This window comes from Polyodon spathula, chromosome 26 (genome assembly GCF_017654505.1).
Source record: "Polyodon spathula isolate WHYD16114869_AA chromosome 26, ASM1765450v1, whole genome shotgun sequence".
Lineage (NCBI taxonomy): Eukaryota > Metazoa > Chordata > Actinopteri > Acipenseriformes > Polyodontidae > Polyodon > Polyodon spathula.
Genome location: NC_054559.1, coordinates 9,545,444 through 9,573,223, shown reverse-complemented (window position 1 = coordinate 9,573,223; position 27,780 = coordinate 9,545,444). Strand labels below are relative to the sequence as shown.

The 27,780-nt window shown below is 38.0% G+C and overlaps 3 protein-coding genes across 4 annotated transcripts; 2 read left to right on the top strand and 1 right to left on the bottom strand.

Annotated features, from left to right (window-relative positions):
* The first annotated feature begins 38 nt into the window (after positions 1 to 38).
* On the top strand, positions 39 to 10,022 carry LOC121300789 (sodium/glucose cotransporter 5-like). Its single transcript, XM_041229664.1, has 7 exons — positions 39 to 234; positions 691 to 795; positions 1,820 to 1,879; positions 2,219 to 2,323; positions 8,296 to 8,401; positions 8,576 to 8,656; positions 9,790 to 10,022. Exons 1-7 carry the CDS (start codon positions 220 to 222, stop codon positions 10,020 to 10,022), a joined length of 705 nt encoding a protein of 234 aa, XP_041085598.1. The 5' UTR covers positions 39 to 219.
* Positions 10,019 to 25,075, bottom strand: LOC121300780 (protein FAM83G-like). 2 transcript variants are annotated; one of them, XM_041229642.1, is made up of 5 exons: positions 24,486 to 25,075; positions 23,709 to 23,876; positions 14,402 to 14,526; positions 12,791 to 14,072; positions 10,019 to 10,827 (listed from the first exon to the last, which is right to left on the bottom strand). In XM_041229642.1, exons 1-5 carry the CDS (start codon positions 24,945 to 24,947, stop codon positions 10,465 to 10,467), a joined length of 2,400 nt encoding a protein of 799 aa, XP_041085576.1. In that variant the 5' UTR covers positions 24,948 to 25,075; the 3' UTR covers positions 10,019 to 10,464. The 2 variants fall into 2 exon arrangements, with proteins under 2 accessions (XP_041085576.1, XP_041085575.1); XM_041229641.1 differs by having other exon boundaries at positions 10,020 to 10,830; positions 24,486 to 25,074.
* Positions 24,655 to 27,780, top strand: LOC121300477 (sodium/glucose cotransporter 5-like). The gene is made up of 5 exons (XM_041229051.1): positions 24,655 to 24,725; positions 26,145 to 26,252; positions 26,525 to 26,675; positions 26,842 to 27,010; positions 27,772 to 27,780. The coding sequence occupies exons 2-5, from the start codon at positions 26,243 to 26,245 to the stop codon at positions 27,778 to 27,780; spliced, it is 339 nt and encodes a 112-aa protein (XP_041084985.1). The 5' UTR covers positions 24,655 to 24,725; positions 26,145 to 26,242.

Sequence of the window (27,780 nt, the reverse complement as noted above, 5' to 3'; positions counted from 1 at the left end):
ATTCGATAATTCACAGTTACAACAAATGCAGAAAAGTCTATTTTTATTTCACCTATTTGTATCTACTTCTCTAGTGTTGTATATACAACACCCTTTATTTTGTAGCCCCCTGCAGCACAGGTTGAATGGGTGTGCAGGGCTAACAGGCTCTTCTGTTCTCAGTCCTCTTGCAGGGTGAGTCGCAACACCCTGAGTGGCTACTTCCTGGCTGGCAGAGACATGGTGTGGTGGCCGGTGAGTGACTCTGCTTCACAAAGGGACCATTGAGCTTTACTGCAAATTACATTCAGTAAATAAATCACATTTTAAAAAAATAAATAAATAAAAAACACAAAACAAAACGAAACAAAAACTTATTTTAAGTTTATTAATAACATTGAACTACACTGATGCATGATTTCTTCTGTTAAAAAAAATATTGAATTTATATGAAAGAAACATTGAATAATGATACATTCTACACTTCCACAGTATCAACTTGCTGCCTTCCATTGTTTATTTTTGTAATTAAAACATACGTGTAGCATGTGTATCATTTATCAATGTACTTAATATGAATTCAGTTGTGCTATGGTAGGTAGTTAATATGCAGTCACATTGTAAAGCATTGCTGTGTTCTTGAAGCTTCGTGTTTACACTCTAAGGATGGGGGTGTGCTGATAACAGATTTGCTGTGCTGCTTTCTCTTAGATCGGGGCGTCTCTGTTTGCCAGCAGCGAGGGTTCAGGCCTCTTTATCGGACTGGCTGGCACGGGGGCAGCAAGTGGGATTGCAGTGGCTGGGTTTGAGTGGAACGTGAGAGAAATTAACATTATTTATTATTGTTGTTAACTGAAGTTGGCCCTTCCACTCGATTGAATTTTTGCTTAGCACACAGTGTCACCTAAAGGCCAAATGTTGGAATTTGCACTAGGGGCGCACACAATTATTTTTATATTTGTTATTATTACAATATTTGCTGTATCCATTTTATTTCTCGGTTGGACTAGTAATTAAGACAACAATTTATTAATCATCTAACGCTTAAAGTGGACATACATTTAATAAAAAAAAATGTGCATCTATGGATGACTGAAGAACCATTTATTTTTTTAGATATCGAGCCAGTGGAAGAACCTTCCTGTTGATTCCTGTTGGTTAATGAATACAGTATTTTATGGAAGTGTTAGAAAACCAAACAGAACTAGCAACACCACTAAATGCCAGCAGAGGGCAGGACGCTGCAGCAATTCAACTTCGTTCAAAACACATGTTATTTCATAAACAGTTTTCAGGATGTTGCTTAGAAACGGTCGTAAAACATGTTATGTTAAAACATTTCCACAGGTGATGTTTTCAAAGACGCCCCAGGTGTTTGAATCCAGCAGCTTAACACATTCTGCAATGGAATCACATTGAGGGGTGGGACAAACAAATGGAAACACCTGCCATATAAAATCTGTGATGCAATTGGAATTCCTGGCAATGATTTTGTAATGTAAAAGCAGTATCCCCCGGTGCAAGTATGTTTAGGTCACAGTGGGACAGACATTAGGTCTGGCATACAGTATTTGATAGAGGTCTATTACTAGGTACTTCCATACAGAAAATCACTGGCTCTGGAAGGATAGGGAAGTTAGGGGTCCCTAAGTCTATTGTTCAGAACTATTCCGGGACTCCAGATCCTTTGAAACATCTTACAGGGTCATCACATCCACGCGATCCTGGCTACCCTCAGGGACACCAACTCACACCCCATTGACAGTGTTATGGCAGGTTTCTGTTGAAAAGAAATGAATGAAAACAGTAAGTCTTATAGTTTTCTTATTTTTTCTTGCAGGCTACCTATGTTCTGTTGGCCCTGGCCTGGGTGTTTGTGCCCGTGTACATATCCTCTGGGGTAGGTGATACCACACTCTGTTATGTCGGAGCTTTGTGAAGTGATCTGTGCTCTCATCAATGAAACAATGCAACTTATTCTTTTCAATTCCAATACTGAGACTGCAATTGTCATTCATTTTACAAGGTCTTACTGCTGATAACACTGGCCACAGACTGCAAATCATTTAAAGAAAGGGTTATCTCTTTATTTTAGATCCATGACACTTTACATAGTTACAAAATATGTATCTAGAACTATTATAGACTTTTTTTTTTTTAATAATACCAGCACCACCTTTTACAAAATATCTTTTTCTCTGTTATCGTTCATAACCCTGCGTTGACCCCGTCTCGACAGATAGTGACCATGCCCGAATACCTTGGGAGGCGTTTTGGAGGAGAGCGAATCCGAATGTACCTGTCGACACTGTCACTGCTGCTCTCTGTCTTCACCAAGATATCGGTAAGAGGGCACCCACCCCCTTCGCCTCTCACCTTGTCAAGCTGTCATACTAGTTTTGTAAAATTAAGTAGTTCATTAATTATAATATCGATAACAAAATCTAATGCATTTAGCAATGTAAGTTGAAGTTGCACGAACAGTGTATGCATACACTGACAAAGACATGTAATTCGCAAATGTATACTAGTGTGTATTTATTTTAAATGGGGGGCAAGAGTGAATATTGAAAGGTTTCATTTCCTACTTTCAAACGTCTTTCATAAGTGTAATCAGAGATTGTGACAAGAGTCAAAAGTCACTCTGTTTTTATTTGAAAAAAACAACGGGCAAGTGGATGGAATCAAATATGTTCAAAAGCTGACCTTATTTTAAAACTTGTTCAAGCTTTAAACCCTTTAATTTAAAATTATAATAATTAAAGTACCATGCCCATATATATATATATATATATATATATATATATATATATATATATATATATATATATATATATACACACACACACACACACACACACACACACACACACACACACACACACACACACACACACGAACCTGTTCTATATCACATCGTTTAATATCATGCCCCGTTTATTTTCATGATTTTTCAAAAACCACTCTGCATACACTATATGTTCTTTAAGATTTTACCTCTCAGTATCATCTCACAAACCCACTTATTGTCACGTTTTGTGGAGCAAGTCAGATGCTGCCTGGGCGATCTTAACGGGATACTGTTCAGTTACAAAACACCAATGTCACCAGATTTTTCATTTTTAACATACAGTAGTCAGTCTTATTCACAAAAAACAACAACAAAAAAAAAAACACCGCCAAGTGCAACGCCTAATTGATGGCTCTCATAGGTCTACAATTCATGCCTTTTTTAGATAGACACAAACTGTTTCGTTCCAGTTAATGATACAAAACGTATGTCTTCTTGTAAACTATATGCATTTGTTTAAATGTAAAGAACGAGTAAATGCACAGTATTAAAACACTGCTCAATAATTCACTGTTAGTTTTCTTTCTTTTTTTCTCACACTTGTAATGTGCTGTTATAGGCAAACGAGAAACGCATTGTATCATGACCTGCTTTATATCACTAAATATGCTTGCATGGCAATCATGATATAAGCGGGTTTATCTGTGTGTGTGTGTGTATCTATCTATCTATCTATCTATCTATCTATCTATCTATAACATAAAGTGCTTTGCAAAAGTATTCAGACCCTTCCTATGGTGTCCCATTTTGTGAAATTATAAAATGATGCATACACATTTTTTAAACTTAATATTTAATTCAAAACTTGAATGCTCAAACTGAAGACATCTAAGGGTAAGATAAGTTATAGTAAATGTCAGCAAAAACTAAAGAGAAAAAAAACTGAAATATGTTGATTGCATAAGTATTCAGACCCGTCAACTCAATATTTGGTGGAAGCACCTTTGGCAGCAATTACAGCCGCAAGTCTTTTTGGGTAAGTCTCTACCAACTTTGCACACCGGCTCAAGCCCTCTCAAGTTGCTTGAGGATTGCTTATGGACAGCAGTTTTCAAGTCTTTCCATAGATTCTCATTAGGATTCAAGTCAGGACTTTGACTGGGCCACTCATGATGCTTTGGATCATTGTCTTGCTGAAAGGTGAATTTTCACCCCAGTTTTAAGTCTTTAGCAGACTGAAACAGGTTTTCCTCTAGTATTTGCCTGTGCTTTGCTCCATCCATTTTTCCTTCAATCCTAACAAGGTTTCCAGTCCCTGCTGAGGAGAAGCATCCCCATAACATGATTCTGCCACCACCATGCTTGACTGTTGGGGTGGTGTTGACTGGGAGATGTGCTGTGTTGGGTCTGTGCCAAAAGTAAAGCTTGGCATTTAGACCAAAAATTTCCAATTTGGTCTCGTCTGACCATAACACCATTTGCTACATTTTTGCAGGATCACTCGGGTGCTTTGTTGCAAACTCCATGCAGGCTTTGAGATGGCTTATTTTTAGTAGTGGCTTCCTTCTCGCCACCCTACCATACAGGCTACTTTTGTGAAGTGTCCTGGATATTGTTGACTGATGCACGTTTTCTCCCATCTCAGCCGTTGAACTCTATAGCTCTTTCAAAGTTGTTGTTGGCATCACAGTGGCATCCCTCACCAGTTTCCTCCTTGCCCGGCTGCTCAGTTTGAAGGGACGGCCTGATCTGGGCATTGTCTGGGTGGTACAATGCACCTTCCATTTCTTGATGATTGGGTAGACTGTGCTCACAGGGATATTCAGAGACTTCGATATTTTTTTGTACTCTTCTCCTGATCTGTGCTTTTCAATTACTTTATCCCTGACTTGCTGCCTGATCATGGGACCATTTGCGTTTCTGATAAATGAGAGGAAGGTTTAGAAGGTGTGGTTTGCCCTAGGGGTTCCACTCTGTCTGGACAGAGCCGTCCTAATGACAGCCTTCAAGATGGGAGGATGGCACTCCACCCACTCCAAAGGGGAACACTGTAGCAGAATGGAATAGGTGAAATAGGAGTCTTATTTCCATCTCTAAAGGGACTGGCTCATGAATGAAAGGGAACTATTGCCAAATCTCAATAGAACCCTGTTGGGTACATGGAGAAGGTTTAAGTAAAGGAAGTGCCCACCACAGGTGATGGTGGAAAAGTTAGGCATTCCTCCAGTTCAGACACAGGTGGTGTGGATAAAAGGGGGCTCTACTGTAATGTTAGTAAACAGATACCCCTAGGTTAAATGACAAGAGAAAAGCCAATGCTTTGTTTCTTCTTCTTTTTGTGTTAAAAATGACTTTAGATATTTTATTTTAACCCTAATCCAGATTATCTAGAAATACTTCCAAGCTTTCATTAATCAAGACAAGTAAGTTTCTCACTGTGTTAGAATTACATGAACAATTACCCTTAAGAACTCCCTGGCCAACTCAGTTTGTTGTTTTATCAGTGAATGACAGTGTGAAGAACCGCTGGGTGTTCCCAGAAGACATTCAGACAGATGCAGTTTCCAAGACAATAAAGTTACATCTAACCTCCTTATAATAATACCACAGTGGGTGCTGTGTTGCTGTTAGAGGAAAGAGTTTTTCTATAATCTTTAATAAAGTAAAAGCGAATTGATGCTTGTGCTGCCAAACTAATTATGCCAGTCAGACAGGTTTAAGTTTAAAACTGGTTTAGAATGAGGCCGCTGGGGTCCCAGCTTCTTGAAAAAGGGTGGTGTCAAATGTCTCACACTTGTAGAAATAAGATAAAAAAAGATTATTAAGACAAGCCCTCACATGCTTTGTATGAGACTGGTATTTGCCTTCAGAACATTTTCTGTCCGCCCTTCATGTTTGGTAATTGCACTTAACTTCTTTCAGGGTGGTGTTTCCTTTCATTAACAAAATCACATTTAAATTAAAATCACTTCTCACCCAGCTGGGAACTGAAAAGCTCTTGAAAGAATAAAATTAATCCCATTGAAAACTAAATATCAAACTAAATGTGTGTTAAATATCAACATTTGACTATTTGAAAAATCTAACAGCTTTAGCTTGATTTAAATTGTTCCAAACAACTAACAGTTCTTCCTATGAAACAAAACAAAACAAAACAAAAAAATATTTCCAAAAAGCTTGTGTTTTTCACTCTGTTGACATTTGTTTTTAGGAGTAGTTAGGAGAACCCATAAAAGCCAGACAGGTCTTGCTACAGGCAGCATAACTTCCAGTCCATGCAAGAAAACATCGCAGCATCAGACAGTGTACTATACATCATAATGTTGGAACAGTAGTTTATTCGCTTGTTGCAACCTATTCCACTGCTGATCTCCTTCCTGTTTGCACTGTTATCTATATGCATATTTTGAATGAACCTACACCAACATATACTTTATTAACATATATATTATGCTGTCAAGCATTTGTATATATGCCAAATGGTCACTGGAAGTTATACTGAACTGTTGTTTTCAGGGTGTAACTTTTTGCTGAATAAACCAATTTGAACACCCTTAGGCTTTTGGCTAAGCCATCTGCCAACTAGAGACAGAATCCTTCTTGCCTTTTTAGGAATGCACCAGGTTTAGGGCCAAGTAGTACATCATGTTATCTATGTTAGCTGGCATATCTTTCTAATATCTGCAGAAACAGAACACTGGAATGCTTAAAAAGCCTCTTATCTTTTCACAAGCCTTTCAAGAACCTTATTCAAATCAGACACTGACGGCTTAATGAAAAAACAAAAACAAAACAAGGCATCTGCTTTTAGATCACATGCATGAAATACTTGAGGCCACTGAAAATAGATGAGTTAAGCCAGTTTGCTGCCAAGTACTGTATATTTAACACAATACTCTTCCCAAAACAGTTTCTCATTCATTGTTTCCAGTAACTCTATTGACTAAAGCATTACATAATTTGATTATTCCTTTCATTACAGTATAAGTAAGTGACTAACTACATGGCTTCCTGAGTGTGAGGTGACAACAGCCTTCCTTCCAGGTTGATAAAATAACAGCCAAAGTCTAGAATGTTATACAAGAGACTTATGTGCAAGTACCCTTGGTGCATCCTATATAGTTATTATATGACAAGTCATTGTCTCCCTGCTTGTTTCTGTTGCTGTGGGTCAATCTACTCTTTGTGACATTTGATTATTCTAACTGTTCTGTATGGATTTATGGCAAGATAACAGGATTTTGGAAGATTTGGATTTAGATTAGTGTAGACTGCAAACCCTGTCCGGAAGGCAAGGGAGAGGGCCTTGGGCTGCTTTGTTTACATCCGTGTACACAAATGTGGAGCATTTGAATAAGAAACAGGAAGATTGGACAGCACTTGAATGCACGATTTCACATGAGGAAAGAACTCAAACATGGAGACATGGCTTAGCTAAAAAAAAAAAAAAAGTCTGCATACAGGCTACCGTGTTCACTTTATAAAGTATACTTTCCCAGCATTTTCCTCACTGAAAAATCATGTTTGGAGTCGGAACTAAACAATTAACATTAAAGCATATTTTCAAGAAGTAAATAACAAAAAGCTAGGTTACCCTACAGCTACAATCTTAATCTCTCAGCCGCCCCTTTTATCCAGTCAGCTGGCAGGACGGTAGACTGTTAAACAGACAAAACATTTCTTATTAACCTGTTTTAGAGCAGACAGCTTTCTGGAATAATAAATTATTAGGATGCTGAGTGATCAATATTTTCCTAAGAAAGTTTAGAAAATAATTAACTAAATGTAGCCATTGGGTGACATCACACATGTAGCATGGAAATATATCCAATAACACACACCATTGCGTTTAAATATTTAATGAAAACCGGGATACTGGTTTTGTTTTACTTGTTGATACAGTGAGGACACGCTAACCTGATTCAATTTCTTTACTGCTGAAAGGTTTTGTGCAGGTTATAATGGGGTGTCACTCGGGATGTATATAGAATTGTAATCACCTGTGAAGCAAATGGAATCCCAGCCATGCACTGTACAATAAATAAAAGCTGCATCTTTCTGTTGCATGTCAGTTTCTGTCCGATTTCAAAGGCTAATTCTAAAAGACTGGAATGCAAATGCTTTTCTGCCGATGCGCTTTGCTTGGGTTCACAGAAGCAGCCTGGGCAGTTTGTGTTGTGCAACTCCAGTATACCCCCCCGTGTACTCCTTGTACACCACCAAATTGAAAACACAATAGCTAACTATGTAGAATAATACAGCTTTTATTTTTCTTTTTTAAATTCACTATTCAATTAGAAAATAAATTTCTGGAAACCAGCGATATTAATTTTTTAAAAAAATAAATAAAAACATGCACATCCCATATCTTCTAATTCACAAATTGTAACAATAACCAAATTACTAACCAAAGCCAGAAAGTCAATCTGTTTACTCCGGCCTCTTCCTTTGGTATTAGTGCTAAATCAAAGCTTACACTTTAAGAGTGATGACACTATTCCTTTACTCGTGTTGGAACCCTGCAGACAGACCTATACTCTGGAGCCTTGTTCGTCCAGGTGTGCCTTGGATGGAATCTCTATGTGTCCACTGTTCTAATGTTGGTGGTGACCGCTCTCTACACTATAGCAGGTAATCTCTATGATGTTCTAATTATTTGTACAGACCAGCATTTCTTACATGCAATAGCTGTGGTTCTTATGATACACTCGAATTGACATATGAATCTGCAACCGTTATTTAAAAGTTCCATTTTAAAAAGAAAAAAAGGCAATTTGTTGATTAATCATCTTGTTTTTGCTGTAGGTGGTCTGGCTGCAGTCATTTACACTGACACTCTGCAGACCTTTATCATGATCATTGGAGCCATCATTCTCACCATTACAGGTAAAAGGGCTATCTAATTATTTGCACTGGTGACACTGCTAGAGAATAAACACGATCTAATGCAACAGCATGGCTTTGACTTGAGACAATGCTGTCTGTGGATGTAAGATACAGTCCTCTGTCTTGCTTAAAGAACACTTTTCGCTAGATTCTCAAAGCCGTTTATTCGTCATTAACAATTGTAAAATGCACATCCAGACATAAATATGAGCTAACGACGATTTGGAGGAAACAGCTTTGAGAATCCGGCTCTTTGTATGAAATAGCAAATTGACAATGGTTCCAAAAAGGACAGCAGGGTAGTGCAAGTATATTCAAACAGTCTCTTTATTAGTTTGTATGTACACAGTGATGACAAAACATACTTATGATCTTTCTTCACAACCCACAGTAGTGTAAGCAGTTTGTTGCCATGCATCATCATTGCTTTGAGAGTCGTAACAGAGTCTTTATTACCGAGTTGAAACTGGTGGTACCGGGGATTAGCAGCTTAACCTGTGTCACAGTGAGATCCGGTGGTTCAAATCCTGGCTCACTCACTGTGTGACCTTCAGCACAGTTGCCTTGGATAGAGGGGTATGCTAAATAAACAATAACAATAATAGCACGCACACCCTTATGCACAGGGAAAGGTTTTGAAAAGAACATGCACGGAGAAAGCTAGCATGCAGAAACAGCACAGAAGGTAACTCTTTGAAGAAAAGGATATTGCTTCTGATACATCTACTTCTGCTGTAAAATTATATCCAAATACATTCATATCCAAAGTGAGAGAATGACATAGTACAAGACCTCTCGGGTCTATAGAGCAATCAGGACTACGTCGAGAGGCAAAGAGGAGTCCAAAGCAGTACAAAAACGCTGCTTAACTTAAATACAAACAGGTTAATTCAGAGAGATGACAAGCACAAAAATGAAAACCAATGAAAATTACATGTTGGAAGTTTCTTACTGCTATGCCTGAATAAATACCATTCCCCCTTTTAGCCATATTATCACCAGCAAGTCATGTTACAATCTTTTGCCATGATAGGTAAAGGTCTCTTCAGAACAACACATTCTGTGTATCAGTCCTAAAAATAATTTATTATCAGGCAACCATATAAAAAAATCTCTCTCTCTCTCTCTGACAGCGTTTAACAAAATCGATGGCTATCACAATCTGGAGAAAGTCTACTTGAATGCAATACCGTCAAAGATCATCCCGAACACAACGTGCCACCTGCCGCGAGCCGACGCCATGCACCTGTTCAGAGACCCGGTGGCGGGCGACCTTCCCTGGACCGGCATGACCTTTGGCCTCACCATCCTTGCAACATGGTATTGGTGCACCGACCAGGCGAGTGTACAGTTAATTTACAATTAGCCTTCTATTCTTCTGCACTTATAACACCTTCGATTCTGATCTTGTCAGATCTCAGAAGCTAAGCAGCATTGGTCTTGGTCAGTACCTGGATGGGGGACAGACAGACAGGGACTACGAAAACTACAGTATGATGAAAAGCCAAATGGAGCAGTCCTATTGGTGGCTCATTAGGGCCTGCAAGCAACCAACGTTCCAGCACAATTTTAGTATAGAGGTCACTGTTTTGTAAGTCTTTGGATGAGACATTAAACTGACACCAGGTTCCAATTTAAAATCCACCACCGCAAAAAGTAAACCATTTTTCAATTTGCCCGAGCAACTAGCAAATAGGGTAAGCTAAAACATCTCTGAAAACGAGATGCTGCTTCTTGGCAGATCTACCCTGTTTAAATATCTTAAATATATACATCAGAATGATGCACCAGTTAATAACTGGTTTGCGTCAGGGGTCCAGGGGCATCCTCTTTTGTGGGATTTTGTTCCTGAGATGTTTGATCTGGGACAGTTTGGAACAGGAGACCCCAAAGGGTGTCATGGAGCTGTCTGCTGACACCCTGTCCCGGGTTAATCTGTTGGGAGCGCTGTGCCCACTGTTCGATTTGACATGGGAAAAACTGTTGGCCTTGCCCTGCCAGTACTTATACCCTCCGATGACAGGTGCTGACGTCTTGGTGGTCCGGTGGTGGCTGCCAGGCTTGGCGATCACCACCTTCATCGGGCCTCTCGCCAGCCGGTGTGTCTGGTTTTCACCGTCCGACTGGATGGTGCTGGCTGGTGATCTGGATGACGTCTGACACATCTGCTTCTGCTGTAAAACAAAATGCATTAATTAGCCTTAACTCAGCTAGCCACACCAGGGATGGACAAAAGGCTCCCATTGCATAGCAGTTTGGTCCATTCTTGGTTTTACTATGATTTTAATATAACACACCTGAGCTTGTTACCTATACACTGTGGCTAATCAAGCTCATAATAAAACCTTGAATGGGGTGAAACTGCTATGCAATAAGAGTCTTATTGCCATCATTGCACATACATATACACATTACAGAATAGAGTATAACAGCAGGCATAGGTAAATATAGGGCAAACATGAGTGTGGTGTATTTGTCTCATGAATTATTACTTCACTATTGCGTTGTCACTCCTATACTGATCAGATATCATCTCTGTGTGCATTGGGAGATCTTGGCAAGTGATCTGCACCAAGTTTAACGTACTGCAAGTCTCAACACTATACACCCTCAATATTGCAACTATTTAAAAAAAAAAAAAAAAAAAAAAAAAAAAAAAAAAAGGTTGTCTTTCACGCTGTCCAAACAGATGGAATTACAAACAAGATTCAACCACTTTGAAATTCAAAATGAGCCTGTACATTATCAATCCTTCCTACAGCTGTTTGGGATAAAAAAAAAAAAAAGCTTATATTACTGTATTTTACTGCATGAAATTGTATTCCTGAATTAAATTTTCACAGATCTGGTAATATTGTGTTGCGTTAAGGCACTGGGTTTTCCCCTTTCTCTTATCGCGTTATACTAAAAATACCCTTCATTTTGGTTAAACATTCCAATTTAGGGGCCATGCAAAAATAAAATAAAAGTCTATTTCCACAAATTGTGTTATTACATACAGTAAATCCTCGCTATAACGCCCTTCATTGTAATGCACCTTCGGCTATAACAAACCTGGCCCCTGCGCTGGGTAACTATGCCTCCAAAACAAGAATCATTTCAACAAATTGAAAACTATTGCAACAAAACTGGAAACTATACTGAGCGTTTGAAAAAATGAGTAATGTAGGCATATCTCTGTCGTGATTATAGGTTGTCAAAAAGCATTCTGATTTTTGGCTTGTTCAGCAACCATGCAGCAAAGCAAAATTTGATTAAAGAGAAAACAACAACAAAAACTTGAGGATCTTATTAACTTTTCATGTCGGGCTGATTGGGAGTAAAAGATGAGTTTGGGATTCTTGCATGCTGAATTAAGATTTGGTGCATTCTGAAAAGATTCATGGCAGACTGATTCTGAATAAAAGTTCAGCTTCAATTTGGGATTTTTGCTTTTTGTACTGGGTTTTAATTCTTTAACGAATACGATAGAGTAAAGGCAGAATACTGCATACATGAGACGAACATGTACATGTAATTCTACTTTTATTCACAATCTCATCTCATTAACTTACTCCAACAGTTTACTGTTCATTTTGATTGGCCTTTCGCTATAACGAACCTCACGATATAACGCACAAAAAGCTTGGACCCCAACAGGTTTGTTATAGTTAGGGTGTTTGTTATAGTGAGGGTGTACTGTAGACCTTACTAAATTTAAAAAGTAATGTCTTCACAACACAATGGAATACAGGCCCAAAGTGCCTTGATGTTTTCATGCAGTATTTATCTGCTGTGTCAGCAATTTTGAGATCCTTAAGCTACTGTGATTCATAGCGTGATCATTGGGAAATCACTGTCTGGCTCTTTCTCTTGCTTTCAGGTCATTGTGCAAAGGTCCCTATCAGCCAAGAACCTGAGTCATGCAAAGGGTGGATCTATTCTGGCCAGTTATCTCAAGATGCTGCCCATGATCTTCATAATCCTGCCAGGGATGATAAGCCGAGCACTCTATCCAGGTAAAATATTCTTATACTGCAATAGTGGGGTTTTTTCTGGAACCAATTGCAATAATACCCTTTCTTAACTAAACTATCGTTTCCCCACCCTAACCTTGTTTTAACAAAAAAAAAAAAATAAAGATTAAAATCTCACCTTCCTACTGTAATACAGACGATCATTTACAGGGAGTTTCTGTCTTTTCTCCAAGCCCTTTATGTCCTCTAATGCTTTGCTGGTTCGTTCCTGGTTATCGTCCAACTTCTTTTGGGACTCAGGCCGTAAGTCCACCAGAGACTGAGAGAACCTAGCCATGCGGTGTGTAGCCTCTGGGTCATGATGACTCACACCATTAAGGATATGCTCATGCTTGGTTCCCTGGAGCCCACTGTCAGAGTCATTGTATTCAAAGCATTCCTCGGATGCTGAAGAAATACTCGATCCGTCGTTGACAAATTCACTGGAGTTAATGTCATCACCACTGCTCTCTTCCAATTTCCCCTCCTCTATTGTATGAGTTTCAATACTGTCCACTGTACAGACTGCCAGATCAAGTTCAGTTGTTTCTGATTCCTTCTGTTCTTCTGTTTTTTGTCTGGCTGTATTGTGAGGTTTTTTAAAAACCTCGGCAATATCTAGATTTTCATTTGAAGCAGTGGAACTACTGTTTAATACTAAATGAACAGTTCTGGGTTTAGGAACCGGTGGGGTCGGCTTGTCCAAGGACTCTTTTGGTTGTTCATTTGCTAAAGGCTTGTGTTCAGTTTTTGGCGCACTCACGATGTCATTCGTTTTCACTTTAGCATTGCTTCCAGGCTCCGGGACCTTGGTAGAATGCTTGGCTACCTTTTCTGTTTTCTGAGGAGCGGGTTGATCCTGGGTGTCTGGGCGTTGCGCTGGATTAAAAGGTTCTTTGAATCGTATAGCTTGTGAAGTTTTAAAAAGCTCTGACCTCATCAGGTGTGCCTGATTGGGTTTCTTCGAGTCTCTGATGTTAATAAAGCCAATGACATCGCTTGGTGGATCTGGCTCTGGCCATGTTGGTACATAATTAATCATGTAGGCTCGTTCAAGGTAGAGAAGTCCCGGGTGGATTGATGGAGGTTCCTGTTTGATCTCGACCGGTTCCGGAACTGCTTTGGCTTTGTCGCTGTTCTTTCCGGAAGATGCTTTGGAGGCAGTCTCCTGGTTACCAGCCATGAGAATGGTATATTTGGGGTTTATCATCTTTCGTGCTACTTCGGCGGATTGGACAGGTGGCGGGGCTGCCTGTGGGACAGGTACAGGCTCTGGTTCTTCCACCAGCTTAACAGTATTCAAGTTAACTTCTTTGGAGTTCAAGTAGAGATCTCGAAACTGCTTATCGAAAGTGTCCACAGCCTGTCCTGTAAGGACCGTGATGAGGTTTCTGTCCATTCTGGATGCAGTCCACGTAAAGCTTAACAAAAGATAAAACAAGATTAAATGAGCCGAATTGAAAACTGAGTTGTTGTTGTTTTTTTATTATTATTATTTTGGGTCATTATTGGAATAACAATAATCAAAACAGAAGAATCAGTCAATAGAAAAAAGTCATCTTCAGTATTATAACACTGAAGACAGTTTTGTCTAAATGTTTGTTTAGTATTTCTCTTTAGAAAAAGGATAAATTAATTATTGTGTTTTGGAAAGATGGATGTCTTTAAGTAACTTACTGCTGTTAACACTGCAGCAACACAGACAAAGCATACCAAAACACAATGAAACCAATATGACTGAATTCGCTACCTGTATGAGCCTGACACAGCCCGGTCTCCATCGACAAACATGAACTTCTGGCTCATTAAACCTCGGATCTTCAACGACGAGCGAGTGTAAAACTCTGTCCCGCCAATACTGCGCACTCTCAAGTTCTGGAAAACAAATAAAACATGAATTATACCATTAGGCCTACATTTTTTTCTTTTTGAAAAAATGCAAAAGAAAGGTGCAGGACTGGTTCATAAACCGAGTTTAACAGGTCAGGAGGAATGTTTTGTTTACTAACCCATTCCTGACTACGCAATACAAGTGTGGATTGAATTCCTAAGCACCCAAACACAACTCAAAGCTTGTGACATACACTAATTGACAAGGTTATAATTAGAGGCAGTGCAGATAAAGAAATTCCTCCAAAAATCACAGAATTTTCAGACTCCCGCGGAATTTAGTCTTCCACAGGTTCACCATATTCTGGAGCTACTTCATCATCATCATAATTATCATAAACAGAAGTGACGTGAAATATATAACAGTCGTTCGGTTCTAGTTTTGTTAAATTAACAGAGGTTTTGTCGCCTTCAAAAAGTAGGAGTTAATTAAAGACTGGAGTTAAGGCTTTGAAAATGTAGCCCAATAAGAAGTCTCCTGTGATGTGATGTTTTTGTTTGACAGTTTCTAAAGATTTTACTAACAAAGTGCTTGATACAGTAAATTGGAAGCACTGAACCCATAAATTGTTTGATATGATTATGTTCACTTGATTTACATTGTTATAATCCATTATTAATACAAATACTAAACACACAAGATGCTCTGCAGAACACCCCGCAGATATCTACTTAATTGTTGCCATGTTTTATATATTTTCCTGCCGATTAGGATGGCTTCTAGTTCTGATCATAAGGAACACAAAATCCTTGACAAACTCATAGCAGAAATTAGGGTCTTTCTCGGAAACTTGACAAAAAACTGAATTTTTATTAATATTGAAAACTTTAGCAATATTTAAGAGTAGCTGATGATGTTTTCTCTTTAGTTTTGTGTAGTAGCTTACTTGAAGGTCATTGACTTTGGGTTTGATTGTGAAATCAGACATGTTTAATTAATTTGTTTCTATGGGTTGTCCAAGTTAAAATTGAAAAAAATAACAATAGATGCCGATTGAGTTCCCAACAACTTCAGGTCACACGATCACAATGGCACACAATATAGTGGCATCATGATGCAACAGGATGTAAAAATAAACACTAAATAGGTACCATCCCATCCTTCTTTCTTTGTAACCAAAGCCTTTGTTTACCCTTTAATTCAAGGGTGTGTCTTAATTTTTTTTTTAAATTAAAAACACATAACAACAAAAGCTGGCACAGGTGGAGAAAGGTGCAGAGCCAATGTAAAACTGTACTAGACTACATGCTTTTGCACACATTCTCTTTGAGCTGTTGCCCTAACTCTAACTCTAACCTTAATTAAGTATAGGGTTTGAATTCTCTCAGCTGGACCGTATTTCTGCACCTACACCCAAATGCCATCTAATTAACCCTAATTACTACATGCGATAATGGATTGCGGACAGTTTTGTTTGTTTAAACATTGTAGTAGTCCCTGTCTGAAATAATTCTGACAGTACCAGAAACACAAATATTCTGTTCTGACAACTACCATTTTTTACATGTATTGACACGTTAGGGCTCAAATTTGCGAGCTGTGGGTCGCCAGGAGCGACCAAAATTAGTTCCTGCGATCATTTTTTAATATGCATTCGCCATTGGCGAATGTGGGAGTGGGCAAGTCAGATAAGAATTAAAACCTAGTTTCGCTGGTGGTTTTTTTTCCTCCCTGATTTTATGAAGCACTAGTTTTGTTAATGAATACAAATGTTTCCTCAGTATTCCATGCATGGTTTGGAAGCCAGTTGTTCAGTATCCCAACGGCGCCATAAACAACTCAATATGTAGGTACTAAGAAAAATATTCTTAATTTACATGGAGCTAGTACCTTGTACACAAAAAAAAATAGTCCTGGTTTGTGACCGGTTTCTCTTTAACTACGTTATAGGATAAAACCATCAGAAACCGTGTTTACTACTATTACATCATAAAATGTATTAGCAAAAGTAATATAATTGATAATATCTGGTACTGCCAACGTGTTGTTGCTAATCGTGCTTTGTTCTGTTAATTCAGTGTGTTCATAAAGTTTTTTCAAAGTCTGCTGTGATGAGCTACTGATATCAAGTTGTTTTATTTTTTACAACTTACCATTAAAACCATAGAGTAGTTGCTATTGCTGCTGATTGCAAACATTATTTATATATATATATATATATATATATATATATATATATATATATATATATATATATATATATTATTTTTTTTTTCTTTGCTATACTAAATTTAAATAGATTGAATACGCATACCACATTGACAGATAGCATTCATAGGGTGCGTACAACAAGAACTGAGATTTTCTTTAATAAACCAGAAAAAGGTCAATTACACAAGTGAATGCGTGCTGTACTGTGTTTACGTTTCTTCAGGCAGACTGATTTAGCACGGTAAGTTATAATATCATTTTCTGCAACCATAAAATGCTAAACTGAAATCCAGTGTTTTGGGTTCCGTTTGAAGTGTCTATTAAAGTAATTTTTAAATACATGTTGGTTAATAAAAAACACTAGGAGCGTAGATTTAATCAATGGGGGAAAATGAAATATTTTAACTAAGAGTATTTACTTGGCCACTAAATTTTTATTTGGTGACCAAATTTTAAAATCTAGAAGCCAGATGCCCCCAAGGATTTTGGCCAACTTTGGGCCCTGCACATAACCTCAACTTGAAGCATACATGTAAAGTAGCTAGAAAAAATGAAGCAAGACCTACCAAAAGGACAAAGACACTAGCTCATCCTATTGTGTCAGGAGAGACTTTACCTGCAAGTCAGATGAATGGATAGGTAGTGCCGCTTTTCCCACAAAGCAAAGCATTTTCTAGCCCCAGGCTCTTTTTCTTATATGATCACATCAGATAAACCCACCTCTGTACTCTGAGCTTTTGTGCAATACAGAACTGATGAATAGTGGTTGCAAAGCTTTTCTATTATTTTGACGACTTTTTGGCCAATTAACATTTGGTGTAAACCGATTCAGACTGCCCTTTCCTTATCTAGACATTCCAGTTCTTGTATTTCTGTGCATTCACATTGTACAGACAATTCCTTAACAGACTCCCCATCTACATTTCTAAATCTTGCAGCTAATTTGTTGTTAACAATGAGAACTCTACAGAAAAACTTGACCAATGCATACCTTATGCTCACCAAAGTACTGTACACATGTACCAAAAGTTTTGCAACATCTTGAATTTTAGGATTGTGACATAACAAAAAAACCCTCTATGAATATTATTTCAATCTTTTATTTAACCTTATGTAATCAAACAAACTAAAAAATGATATCGCAAGAGTCTACCGGAAGCCAATATATTAGTATGGTATTTCAACTAGTATATGGAAAACTACAATGCGTTATGTAATTCAATATGTTAACGTAACATTATTCAGCAAGTTTCATTCAACTTTATGAAGCAAAATTTGTTAATTCTTTAGGGTGATGCAAAACTTTTGGCCACAGCTGTGTAATGCATAGTGAACTGCAGACTCAAGAGGTTTCAAATCTCACAGATTGAATTACAAGCTTCCATGTTCAGTACGTGACATGTCTGTTTTACCCTTCTCTTGCTAGAGTAAACTAATGCACCGCCATTGCTTACACAAGTACCATAGAGAGATATCGACTGCCATTTGCTAAAGTCATGCCATTTTCCTTGCCAACCCAGCGAATCCTATCGAATGGAAGATGCAATTTCATTAAAATCCATGAAGTTTAAAGTAAAAAGTCAAATGACAGCAGTGTTATCTTTTTTCTACGCTGCCAAATTTGTGTTCCCTTTGGTTACCCCCAGCTAAATTCAACTCTATTTAGCTAGAAATGAGAAAAACAAAACATGCTGTAACCTACAATAAAGTTCTAGAAGTTCTGTTTTTTATAGTATCTACCGAGAAAAAAATATGTTTTAAAAATAAAACAAGGAATTATGGAAACTATTTAGCTTTGCTTTAACGACCCTCAGCAAATGCAATCAAAATATACTATTAGAGCGATTTTATTTTTGAAGTGCGACAATATTTAACACTAGAACCACCATGCAGGTCAGCGTGACCCATTTTGCAATTAAAATGTTAATTACTCTTCCATTGTAAATCGTATGTGTATGTCCATTTTTATAGCATTTGACTGACACAATCGCAAAAATTATTGTTATAAACAGTTCTACCTTTTTATTTATTTCGAGCCTTTATTTGTAGATTGACAACGAGACAGATTGCTATAATTGTGGATTTGTCAAGATGCCAACTCAGTGAAAGCCTTATTTTTTCAATGTACCTGGGAGACAACAATTCTTTGTTTTGTTCCACAAATGCAACTGGGAATATATCAGAAGGAAATATTTAATCTTGAAAGTAGACATTTTGATTGGAATATGGCAAGCTGCACTCAGATGCATACAGCAAACTGAAACGGATAACAACTTGTGCCTAAAATGAAACGCAGGGCTCTATGTTTTAGATTCTTAACTACTGGCCCCTCGGGCCACTGAGCTTGTGTTTTTACTGGCCCGAATGCAATTTTATCTGGCTCAATATATTTTTGCATGATGTTTCTAACTGTGTATGTTAACCAAAGAGAGCCCACGTCTCAAAAGAAAGTAGCTAAACAAAGCCTTTCAATATATGTTACTTCAGCCACTTAACATGTATATAGCAAGTGTTCCTTGTTTTGAATTATTTACAGGTTATTGATAAACAAAGTAACTTGACTTTGAATCATCTGATGTCAGTACTTGATGGCTAGTTGTAATTATTAATGTTAAACTATTGTAATGTTGGAATGGATTTTCTATTTTGGCCAGGTTATAATATTTACACTAAGATTGTTATAAGTATTATTTGTTAGAATTAAACAGATGTAGAATATTTAGGTTGCTATATGATAGGTGTTATTTTATTCTGAATACACTACTGCAAAAAATATTATTTGGTAGTTTGCGCAATATTATGGTACTGTTGCTTTAATTGGAAGAGATACGCACTTGTGCTTTAGGAAATAGGGTACAGAGCGAAGAAATCTCGTCTTGGACATTGTTTGAACACTTTGTGAACCCAGCTAAACTTTACCGGCTTACACTTTTATGCTGTCTGCTTAGTGCACACGCATCTGCCTTTTTACTCTTGGTAGCGCAAGGGACCAGAGTTCGGGTAATCGAATACACAAAAAGGTTGCACCCTGTGTATTCAAATAGGAAACTTTTCGAAATTCCCACCCCTATAATAATAAACACTATTAAAACAATATTCATAATACAAAATAATAACAACCCTACATAGAGTGTTGTCACTTGAGTAGCCCCCCAAGTCAGCGCTAATCTTGCTAAGTGATACCAACGAGTCCTGGAAAGATTCTGAACAGCATTTTTGACCTGAACACATTGGATCCCAAATCAAAAAGACAATATGACTGCGTATCTGGGTATCCATTGGGACATCTTACTGTGAGACTAGATATGATGTAAACGAAATGTTGAATTCACAAGTAAAGCTGCTGTTTTATCTGCCAGTCTTGGAAACTGACGGCAAACAAGTCAAAAAGTTACTTTTTTTTTTCTCTGTCATAATGAAGCCTCCACTCTAAATGTTCTTCTTCATTTTTTTCATAATTACATTATTTATGATTTATTGATTTCATTGCTTTCCGTTTGGCTTATTGGTTGCTTAGTTGTAGAAAACCCGAAAAGATCAGATTCTGGCTGTACAACAAATATGATGCGCGGTGGGAAAGTTAGGATTAGTTCGTAGTTATGTTTTTAAGAAATGGTTTGTAAATCAATTTTCAGCTTTTTGACACACTGGCCTGTTTTCCTGGATTCATGAAACGGAAGCCATATGCATATATATATATATATATATATATATATATATATATATATATATATATATATATATATATTATATTAATATGTAACTGTTAAAGTCAGGCCTGTGGTGCTTCAGAACTACCGGCCAAACTGCGTTCTCTACCGGCCCCGGGCCAGCGGGCCATGTCAAACCCTGAAACATATTTAATATATTTCTTTTTTTATATTACTTTTAGAAAAAAATGAAAGATTTCGGTTTTACAGGTTTGTATGTACCACTTGTTTACACAATAGCATTCAATGGAACTGTGTCTGTGTTTACAATACAGCTCCTGGATGCAGGCACAGTCAGCTGGCAGACGTGTACGCTCCTCCATAGAGTACAATGCTGTCGGAATACCGGAAGTCGTGTTATATTTTATTATTATGTAATATTAGAAACAATAATTTCAGTTTTATAGTTTTGTGTGTACTTGTACATGGGTATATGTGCACACCCATTTCTTTTGAAATGTGTATTTTATTATATTTTTTCAGTTTGTAGTTGTGCTGTATATGCGTTCATTTAAAAAATAAAGCCTTTTATAATTTCCCATTTAAATACGCAAATGTTAGATATGACGTTCATGAATAAAACTTTTCAGTTGTATCCGATAGCATGTCTTTCATTTTCATAACAAAGCAGTTTAAAAATGTATGGGTCAAAGTGGCCCAAGTGGTGGTTATCTGGCAGTTCTAGTGTTAATTTACTGCTGTGTTCATACTTGTGGCCAGACAGGAATTTCAATTATATTCATCTTTATTTAGCTGCTTCATTCTGTGATTCAATCTGGTAAAAACAACACTGGAAAGGTATTCCTGGCACAGCTGTAGTCAGGACCTGTGAAAGCAGCTCTGCCAGTCAGACTAGCTAGGTCTTGTCTCCATGCCTGCCTGCCTGCCTGCCTCCCAGTGCAGGGCAGGGAGGGGGGAGCCGATGCCCAAAGCACCCACTCTGTTGCATTAAAGGAGTGGCTTCAGCTGTCACACACTACACTACACTGCAAAGGCATACCAGCAGCATCGGGTTACCTTTGAGAGTATCAACAATGTAGAATCTACAATCTACCACCCTTCACATACATCATTTGTATTGCTGTCCCAGCAAGAGGCAACAGGAGGCAAGTACAAGTGAAACCAGCAAAGACCACATTTAAGCTTATATTGGCCCATATCCTTTATTTAAATTTTTTTTTTTTTACTAAATATGACACCCATTACCTTTTAAATGTTGAGTGGATTCACCATATAGAGCGCAAAAGTGACAAGATCAGTATACAAAGGGACACATTTTGAATGGAAAAAATAAAACTTGCCATCCAGCTATTAACTGTGCTAATCAACTACACATATATTGCACTAAAAACATGAACATTGAACATGCTCTGTCATGAATTACTAGCGCCACTGCCTACCTCCTTCCCTGTTAAACAAAGCCTGCTCATTAGTTCTGGATTTGGAGAGATTTGTTGTGATGTGGAATAGCACCCTGAATTAATTACCAGCAAACATCCAGTGAGAACAAATCTTTACCAAACAGAAATCTGTAAAAACAGGACTGTTTTAACACAAAGCAGAGCCACCACCCGTGAAACAAAATCCACAAGGGCCTTAAGGACACTGAAGATTTAGCAAAGTCATGGCAACAAGTCCTGTTGACTCAGGCACTTTATGAAATACACATGAACATGAGAGAAACTTGTTTTACTATCCTGCCCATAAAAACAACACCACCGTGCGGTTTTGAAAGCTTGTACTTTGGACCCCTGTGCCAGTCTCGTTTGTTCAAAGGTATTTTTGAATCCGCTATTGTCAACTGAACCTTAGCTTGTCATTCTTTACATGGAAAAGGCCTCTTTAGGGTAAAGCAGGTGATTACCATGGGTGCACATTAAAATACACACCAGTCCTTTCTGAACTATTAGTACTTACAACTGCTTTGTATGCAATGATTTGCAAGCAACCACTTTTTAGGAATCCAATATTTACTGTTATTTAAATATCTGACAAAGACCCAATAAAGTCTATCTATAATATGCACTTCTCTTTACAATCTTTCTTGCACACACACACACACACACACACAAAAAAACATATTTAATCTAGCTGTTAGTCTGTCAGAATATGTTACCTTTAATCTGGGTTCATCAGATTACATTTGCATATACGAATGGGAAAAACTTCTAGGTTCGCCCATGCTAGCTAATTACCCAGATAATACCTTCCACTGCATTACGAAGAGGTGAAACCAGGTTTCTTGTATCTTCTTTTTCATGTCAACTCAATTAACTTGGGGACTGAGCTAAGAAGAAAGCAGCAGGCTTTACCTGTTTCACATACCCTGGGAAAGGATGATCTGTTGCAGAAGAGGCTGTGGAAGTTTTTTTTTTTAAGCCTTAGTTTCTGCTATTTTCAAGGCTTAAGAATGACCAAAATTATATGTCTTAGCTGTGAATAAATAAGGATTTACACAATGAGCAACCTATTCACACTACCAAATTACTCTGTAATCATCACATTTAGATAATGAATCATGTAGTTTCAATGCATACTGATCTCACAATATTTAGGTAGAGTGGCTAGGGTAGAGGGTTGCCAAAGTTGGCCCTTCCAATCCTGGTCTTTGTTCCAGCTGTTCTAAATTGTTTAATTAAACAAATTAAACCTCTATCCAGACCATGAGGTTCTTCATTATCTCATTTGACCTGTTAACCTGGAGTGGAATGGCCCTCCAGGACCAGGATTGTCCACCCCTGGGCTAGGTATGTAATGGTTAATAGTGAAGCCGTAGTTTAAATTGTTTATCTGCTAGAGGCAACTAACACCAGGATATGTACATAGACATGGGCATGGACTTGATGGAAAAAAACAGATAATGAAGCAGCTACTGCTGGGAACTTACAGGGACAGAGATAACCATTTAATATTTTTGAGAAGCCGTGTTTTCACATTATATGCAATAACGGAATGTCTGGTATGTGGATCTAAATGGCAGCATTGTTGCAGTGTGGTTAACATGGCTATTATAGGACTGACTCTGGGCCTCTTTTTGAAAATGCAGTCCTTTTTTCCAGCTTGTTTGCCCTGGCTTTTACACACATACACAGAACAAAGTCACAGAATCACTTTCAGGAAATGTGTCTAACATGCAGTGCTGAGGTTAAAAAGAACTGTTTCCCTCACGCTAGTCGGTTATTGCTTCTAGCTTTGTGTTTTAACCATTTGTTTTCTGGCTGTTGGGGTGTTATGGACTGCTTGTTAGAGCTGTGTATTGCATTGTACTTCAGGCCTCTGAATAAGGAATGTTCCATTTCACTTACCTTCAGGTGTCCGGAGTGCATCCCTGCCTTCTGGCACATCTGCAGGAAATGATGAACGTTGGTCTCTTCCAGTATGATGTAGACTGCTACTTTTCTCTTGAAACCTGCATCCAACATGTCTTTAAAAATATCAACATCTGTGAAAAGGTCCATGACTACTGCTATCACCTGGGGAGAGCATAAACAAGAAATCTACTTTAAAAAACTTTAGGTGTAAAATTACCAGTATTATAATTCTAGCACTGTGTATCTGCAAGGGTGACTTGTTTTGATTGATACACTGCTTGACAAAACAGGTAAAAAATGCTTTAATCCAGCTTTGAATTGCGACTAATATTTGAGCTATGATTTCGTGAGTATTGATAACATGAAATTAATCAGAAAACATTGTTTTACTGTAAGAATCATACACTAAAATACTATACAAGCATAAAGGTGCAGGACTTTTCAACACCAAACTAAAAGTTACAACCATTCTGTTTCAACGGGTTATCGGTGTTACATTTATAAATGAACAGTAAGTTACAAACAGATTTTTCTCCGTATACTGTCTCTCAGTAAACCGAAGTCCCTTCTGATCAATCGGAATTATTTATTTAACTTAACTAAACTACGCCAGTGTATTACTGCTAGAATAAATATTATAAACAGTTTTTTTTTTTTTTTTTTTTTTTTACTATATAACGTTCCTTAAATTCAGATTTAAAAAAAAAATAATCAAATTTGTCTTTAGCAAATACAATCCATGATTTTTTGTTTGTTTGTTTTTAAACAAACCTTCTGTGCCTGGATGATTATTTTCCTGACTACTTCTTTGATGTGCGTCTGTCCCTCCATGGGTGGCTGTGTATAGACATTAGCTCTGGTCACCCCTCTGTACGACGCGCTGTCTGGCCACCCCCTATCCAGTTTTGGGATGGAAATGTCAGATCTGTCCGGCCAGTATTGCAGGGACACGGCTCGACTCTCCTCATCGCCGTTTTCACTGTCTCCTTTGACATTTTCAGAGCCTGGTTGGTAAGTCTCTACAACCCTGCAAATCCGTTCAAGCTCGGGTTTTGATAAAAAGTCCCGAATATTGTGCTTCTTAATAACTTCTTGGAAAGCGTCGGGTCCACTTGCCAACAAAGCTTCGACAGCTAACCTCTGTTCTTCGCTGTAGTAAAATTCGGGCTTGGACTCGTTGGTCCGCCAGTTTACATGATTATCATCCAAACACTGGAGCTGAGACAATGCCATTTTTAAAGTCTGTAACTAAAACTTGAACTGTAAGCAACGACAATACAAAACCGTACTTAATAAAATCCAGATGTTTCCCACAGAACATAGATTAAATATATATGTATATATTTGCAATTACTATATATAAAATAAAAAAAAAAAAAAAAAAAAAAAAAAAAAAAAAAAAAAAAAAAAAAAAAAGCCCTTCAGATTGGTTTCATGTACCGGTATATATAGTCGTGTTGTTATATAAGAAAATACACTTTTTCTATCAAAACTTTCATATTGAACTGGTGATACCAGAGTTTCCCTTAACTTGTTTTATAATTCAGCATCTTTTTTTTTTTTTTTTTCCCCAGTTCCAAAGCGACTATGTAATCGTCGGTCTTTCTAGTATGAGTATCAATAAACTTGCCTCTCACTTACACTAGCGGGCTTGCTCATGTGGACAGGTGTGCAACACAAAGCTTCACTCGCTGATCCCTCCTGCTGCCGCGCCCTAATCACATGACTGCAAAGAAACGTCCTAATATCTGACTCGGCGCGGCGCCTACGGGCATTCAAACGCAAGCGGTGTATTCGTTACCTCATCATGCTTAATTATTATTTTTTTACCACCTAAAATATAGGACATTTAAACAAGATGTAGCAAGCTGGTGTTCTGTGCTTTTCTGAATCAACCAGCTGGAACGTGAACTTTGCCCCACAAACGTTCCCACTTGTAGGTACCACGTAGTCGCCCACTAATCGCCTGTGTGGAGGATTGGTCTGGGTCAGTAACCACTGGAGCTCGGCTGAAAATGTACTTTATCGTTTTACAATTTATGTCAAAAAGCAGCTGCTGTACTACAAAAAATTATAAATGTACCAGTGGCGCACCTGGCAAAGGTTTTACCTTAGGGACAGATTTGTTAAAACAAATAAAATAAAATAAAAATAAATAAAAATCAAACAAACTTGTTTAATAGTCATGTGAGGCACTACTGAAAATAAACAGCTATGTAAGCACATAGCATGCCCTGGAACATCAAGGGACTGGCAAACACCCCACATTATGCAATAAATTAATGGTAAATCTTTGGAAGTAGAGTAATTATACATCTCTGTTCATCATATTTTTAAAAATGTATCTTTAACAACTGTAAAATACAATAATTTCCTCTGGTCTATTTTATTTTATTTTTTTAACAGACCCATTCTTTTCTGTAATTTCAGATTCGGTTGCTTGTGTTGATCCAGAGGAGTGTGTCAAGGTGTGCGGTACAGAAGTGGGATGCTCCAACATTGCCTTCCCAAAGTTGGTTATTGAACTCATGCCTAGTGGTAAAAAAAACTAGATTTCTGTCCCCTGTAAACATTGTATGATGGTCACAGTAATAATGGCAACACTAATGTACACCTCTCTCCCCACCCCATCTCCACGCATTGTACATTTTCCATAAGTGGTCAAGTTTATCACCTGACTTGTTTATAATGTTCAGGTAAAGTGCTTCCCTTTGCACACACTCTTAAAGGTCCTTTATTGCACCCCCTCCCTTCTTGTCTCTTTCCCACCATCGGCCCCCTTACTCACTATCTCCCTCTGCTCTGTTCAGGCCTACGCGGTCTCATGATCGCTGTGATGATGGCGGCCCTCATGTCCTCCCTCACCTCCATCTTTAACAGCAGCAGCACTCTCTTCACCATTGACATCTGGAAGAAGTACCGCAAGAACGCCAGCGAGCGGGAGCTGTTGCTCGTTGGGAGGTCAGTTCAGGCACTGTGATGTACAGCTAGCTCACAGCATGACCGCCAGGCCCTGAAAAAATCATTTTATTTTTTAAAGTTTGTTTTGCCTGATGGGCCCATGAAATCTAAAGTCATTTATCGTTAGTCTGACATTTAGCCTGAGACTTGTACATTTCTTTTGTAGGATAGTCACAGTGATCTTGATCGTTGTCAGTGTGGTGTGGATCCCAATCTTGCAGTCCGCCAACAGTGGCCAGCTCTTTGTCTATATCCAGTCTGTGACCAGCTACCTCGCCCCTCCTGTGACTGCAGTGTTTGTTCTTGCTATTTTCTGGAAGAGAACGAACGAATCAGTAAGGCTTTTTTTTATATATATTTTTTTATAAATTGCAAACATGTACAGACCTTTACTGTAGTACCACTATAGTGCCTTGGGCATTGTAACTTTGCAAAAGTTACACTTCTGTGCAATACTGTAATATACAGGAAGTTATTGTATGTGTACGGCATACTGCATTATATTTTTGTTAGTGAAGTTGATAAATGCAGAACGCATGATGAAGTGTACAAGCACACTTAGTTACAGCTAATAAGTTATTTGTCGTTTTGTGTTTTTAACATCAAGTTGTGTTGATTCCACTTGAACAGATGGAGCCATTGAGCAGCAGTGCCAGTGAACTGCAAGCTCTGGTTCAGTCTTTGTGTTGTTTGTTGATTGAAACTGTACCATATCCTGTTAACACAGGATAACAGGATTCGGAATCCAGGTCACTGTGAATGACCGAGAGAATGCACTGTATGCAATAAACTGTATGCATCAGCATATATATTGATGCAACAATAAAAGGAGAGGGAAAACAGCAGCTATACCAGATTGGTTTGATAAATGTAATCTAGTGTTCAACATAAGTCTGGCCATTATGTCATCCGCACAGTTCCAGGCTTTTATTGAAGTAAGGAAATCTGTACTTGTTTCCAGTAGGACACACTGAATACTCAACCAGCAGTAAGATTATAAGTATGTCTATGTAAACAGCGCTGTGAAAATTGGTCGTTTTGCAGATTTCAAGTTAGCTATAACATTTCATAAGTAACTTGAACTCTGAATTTTTAGGAGCTGTGA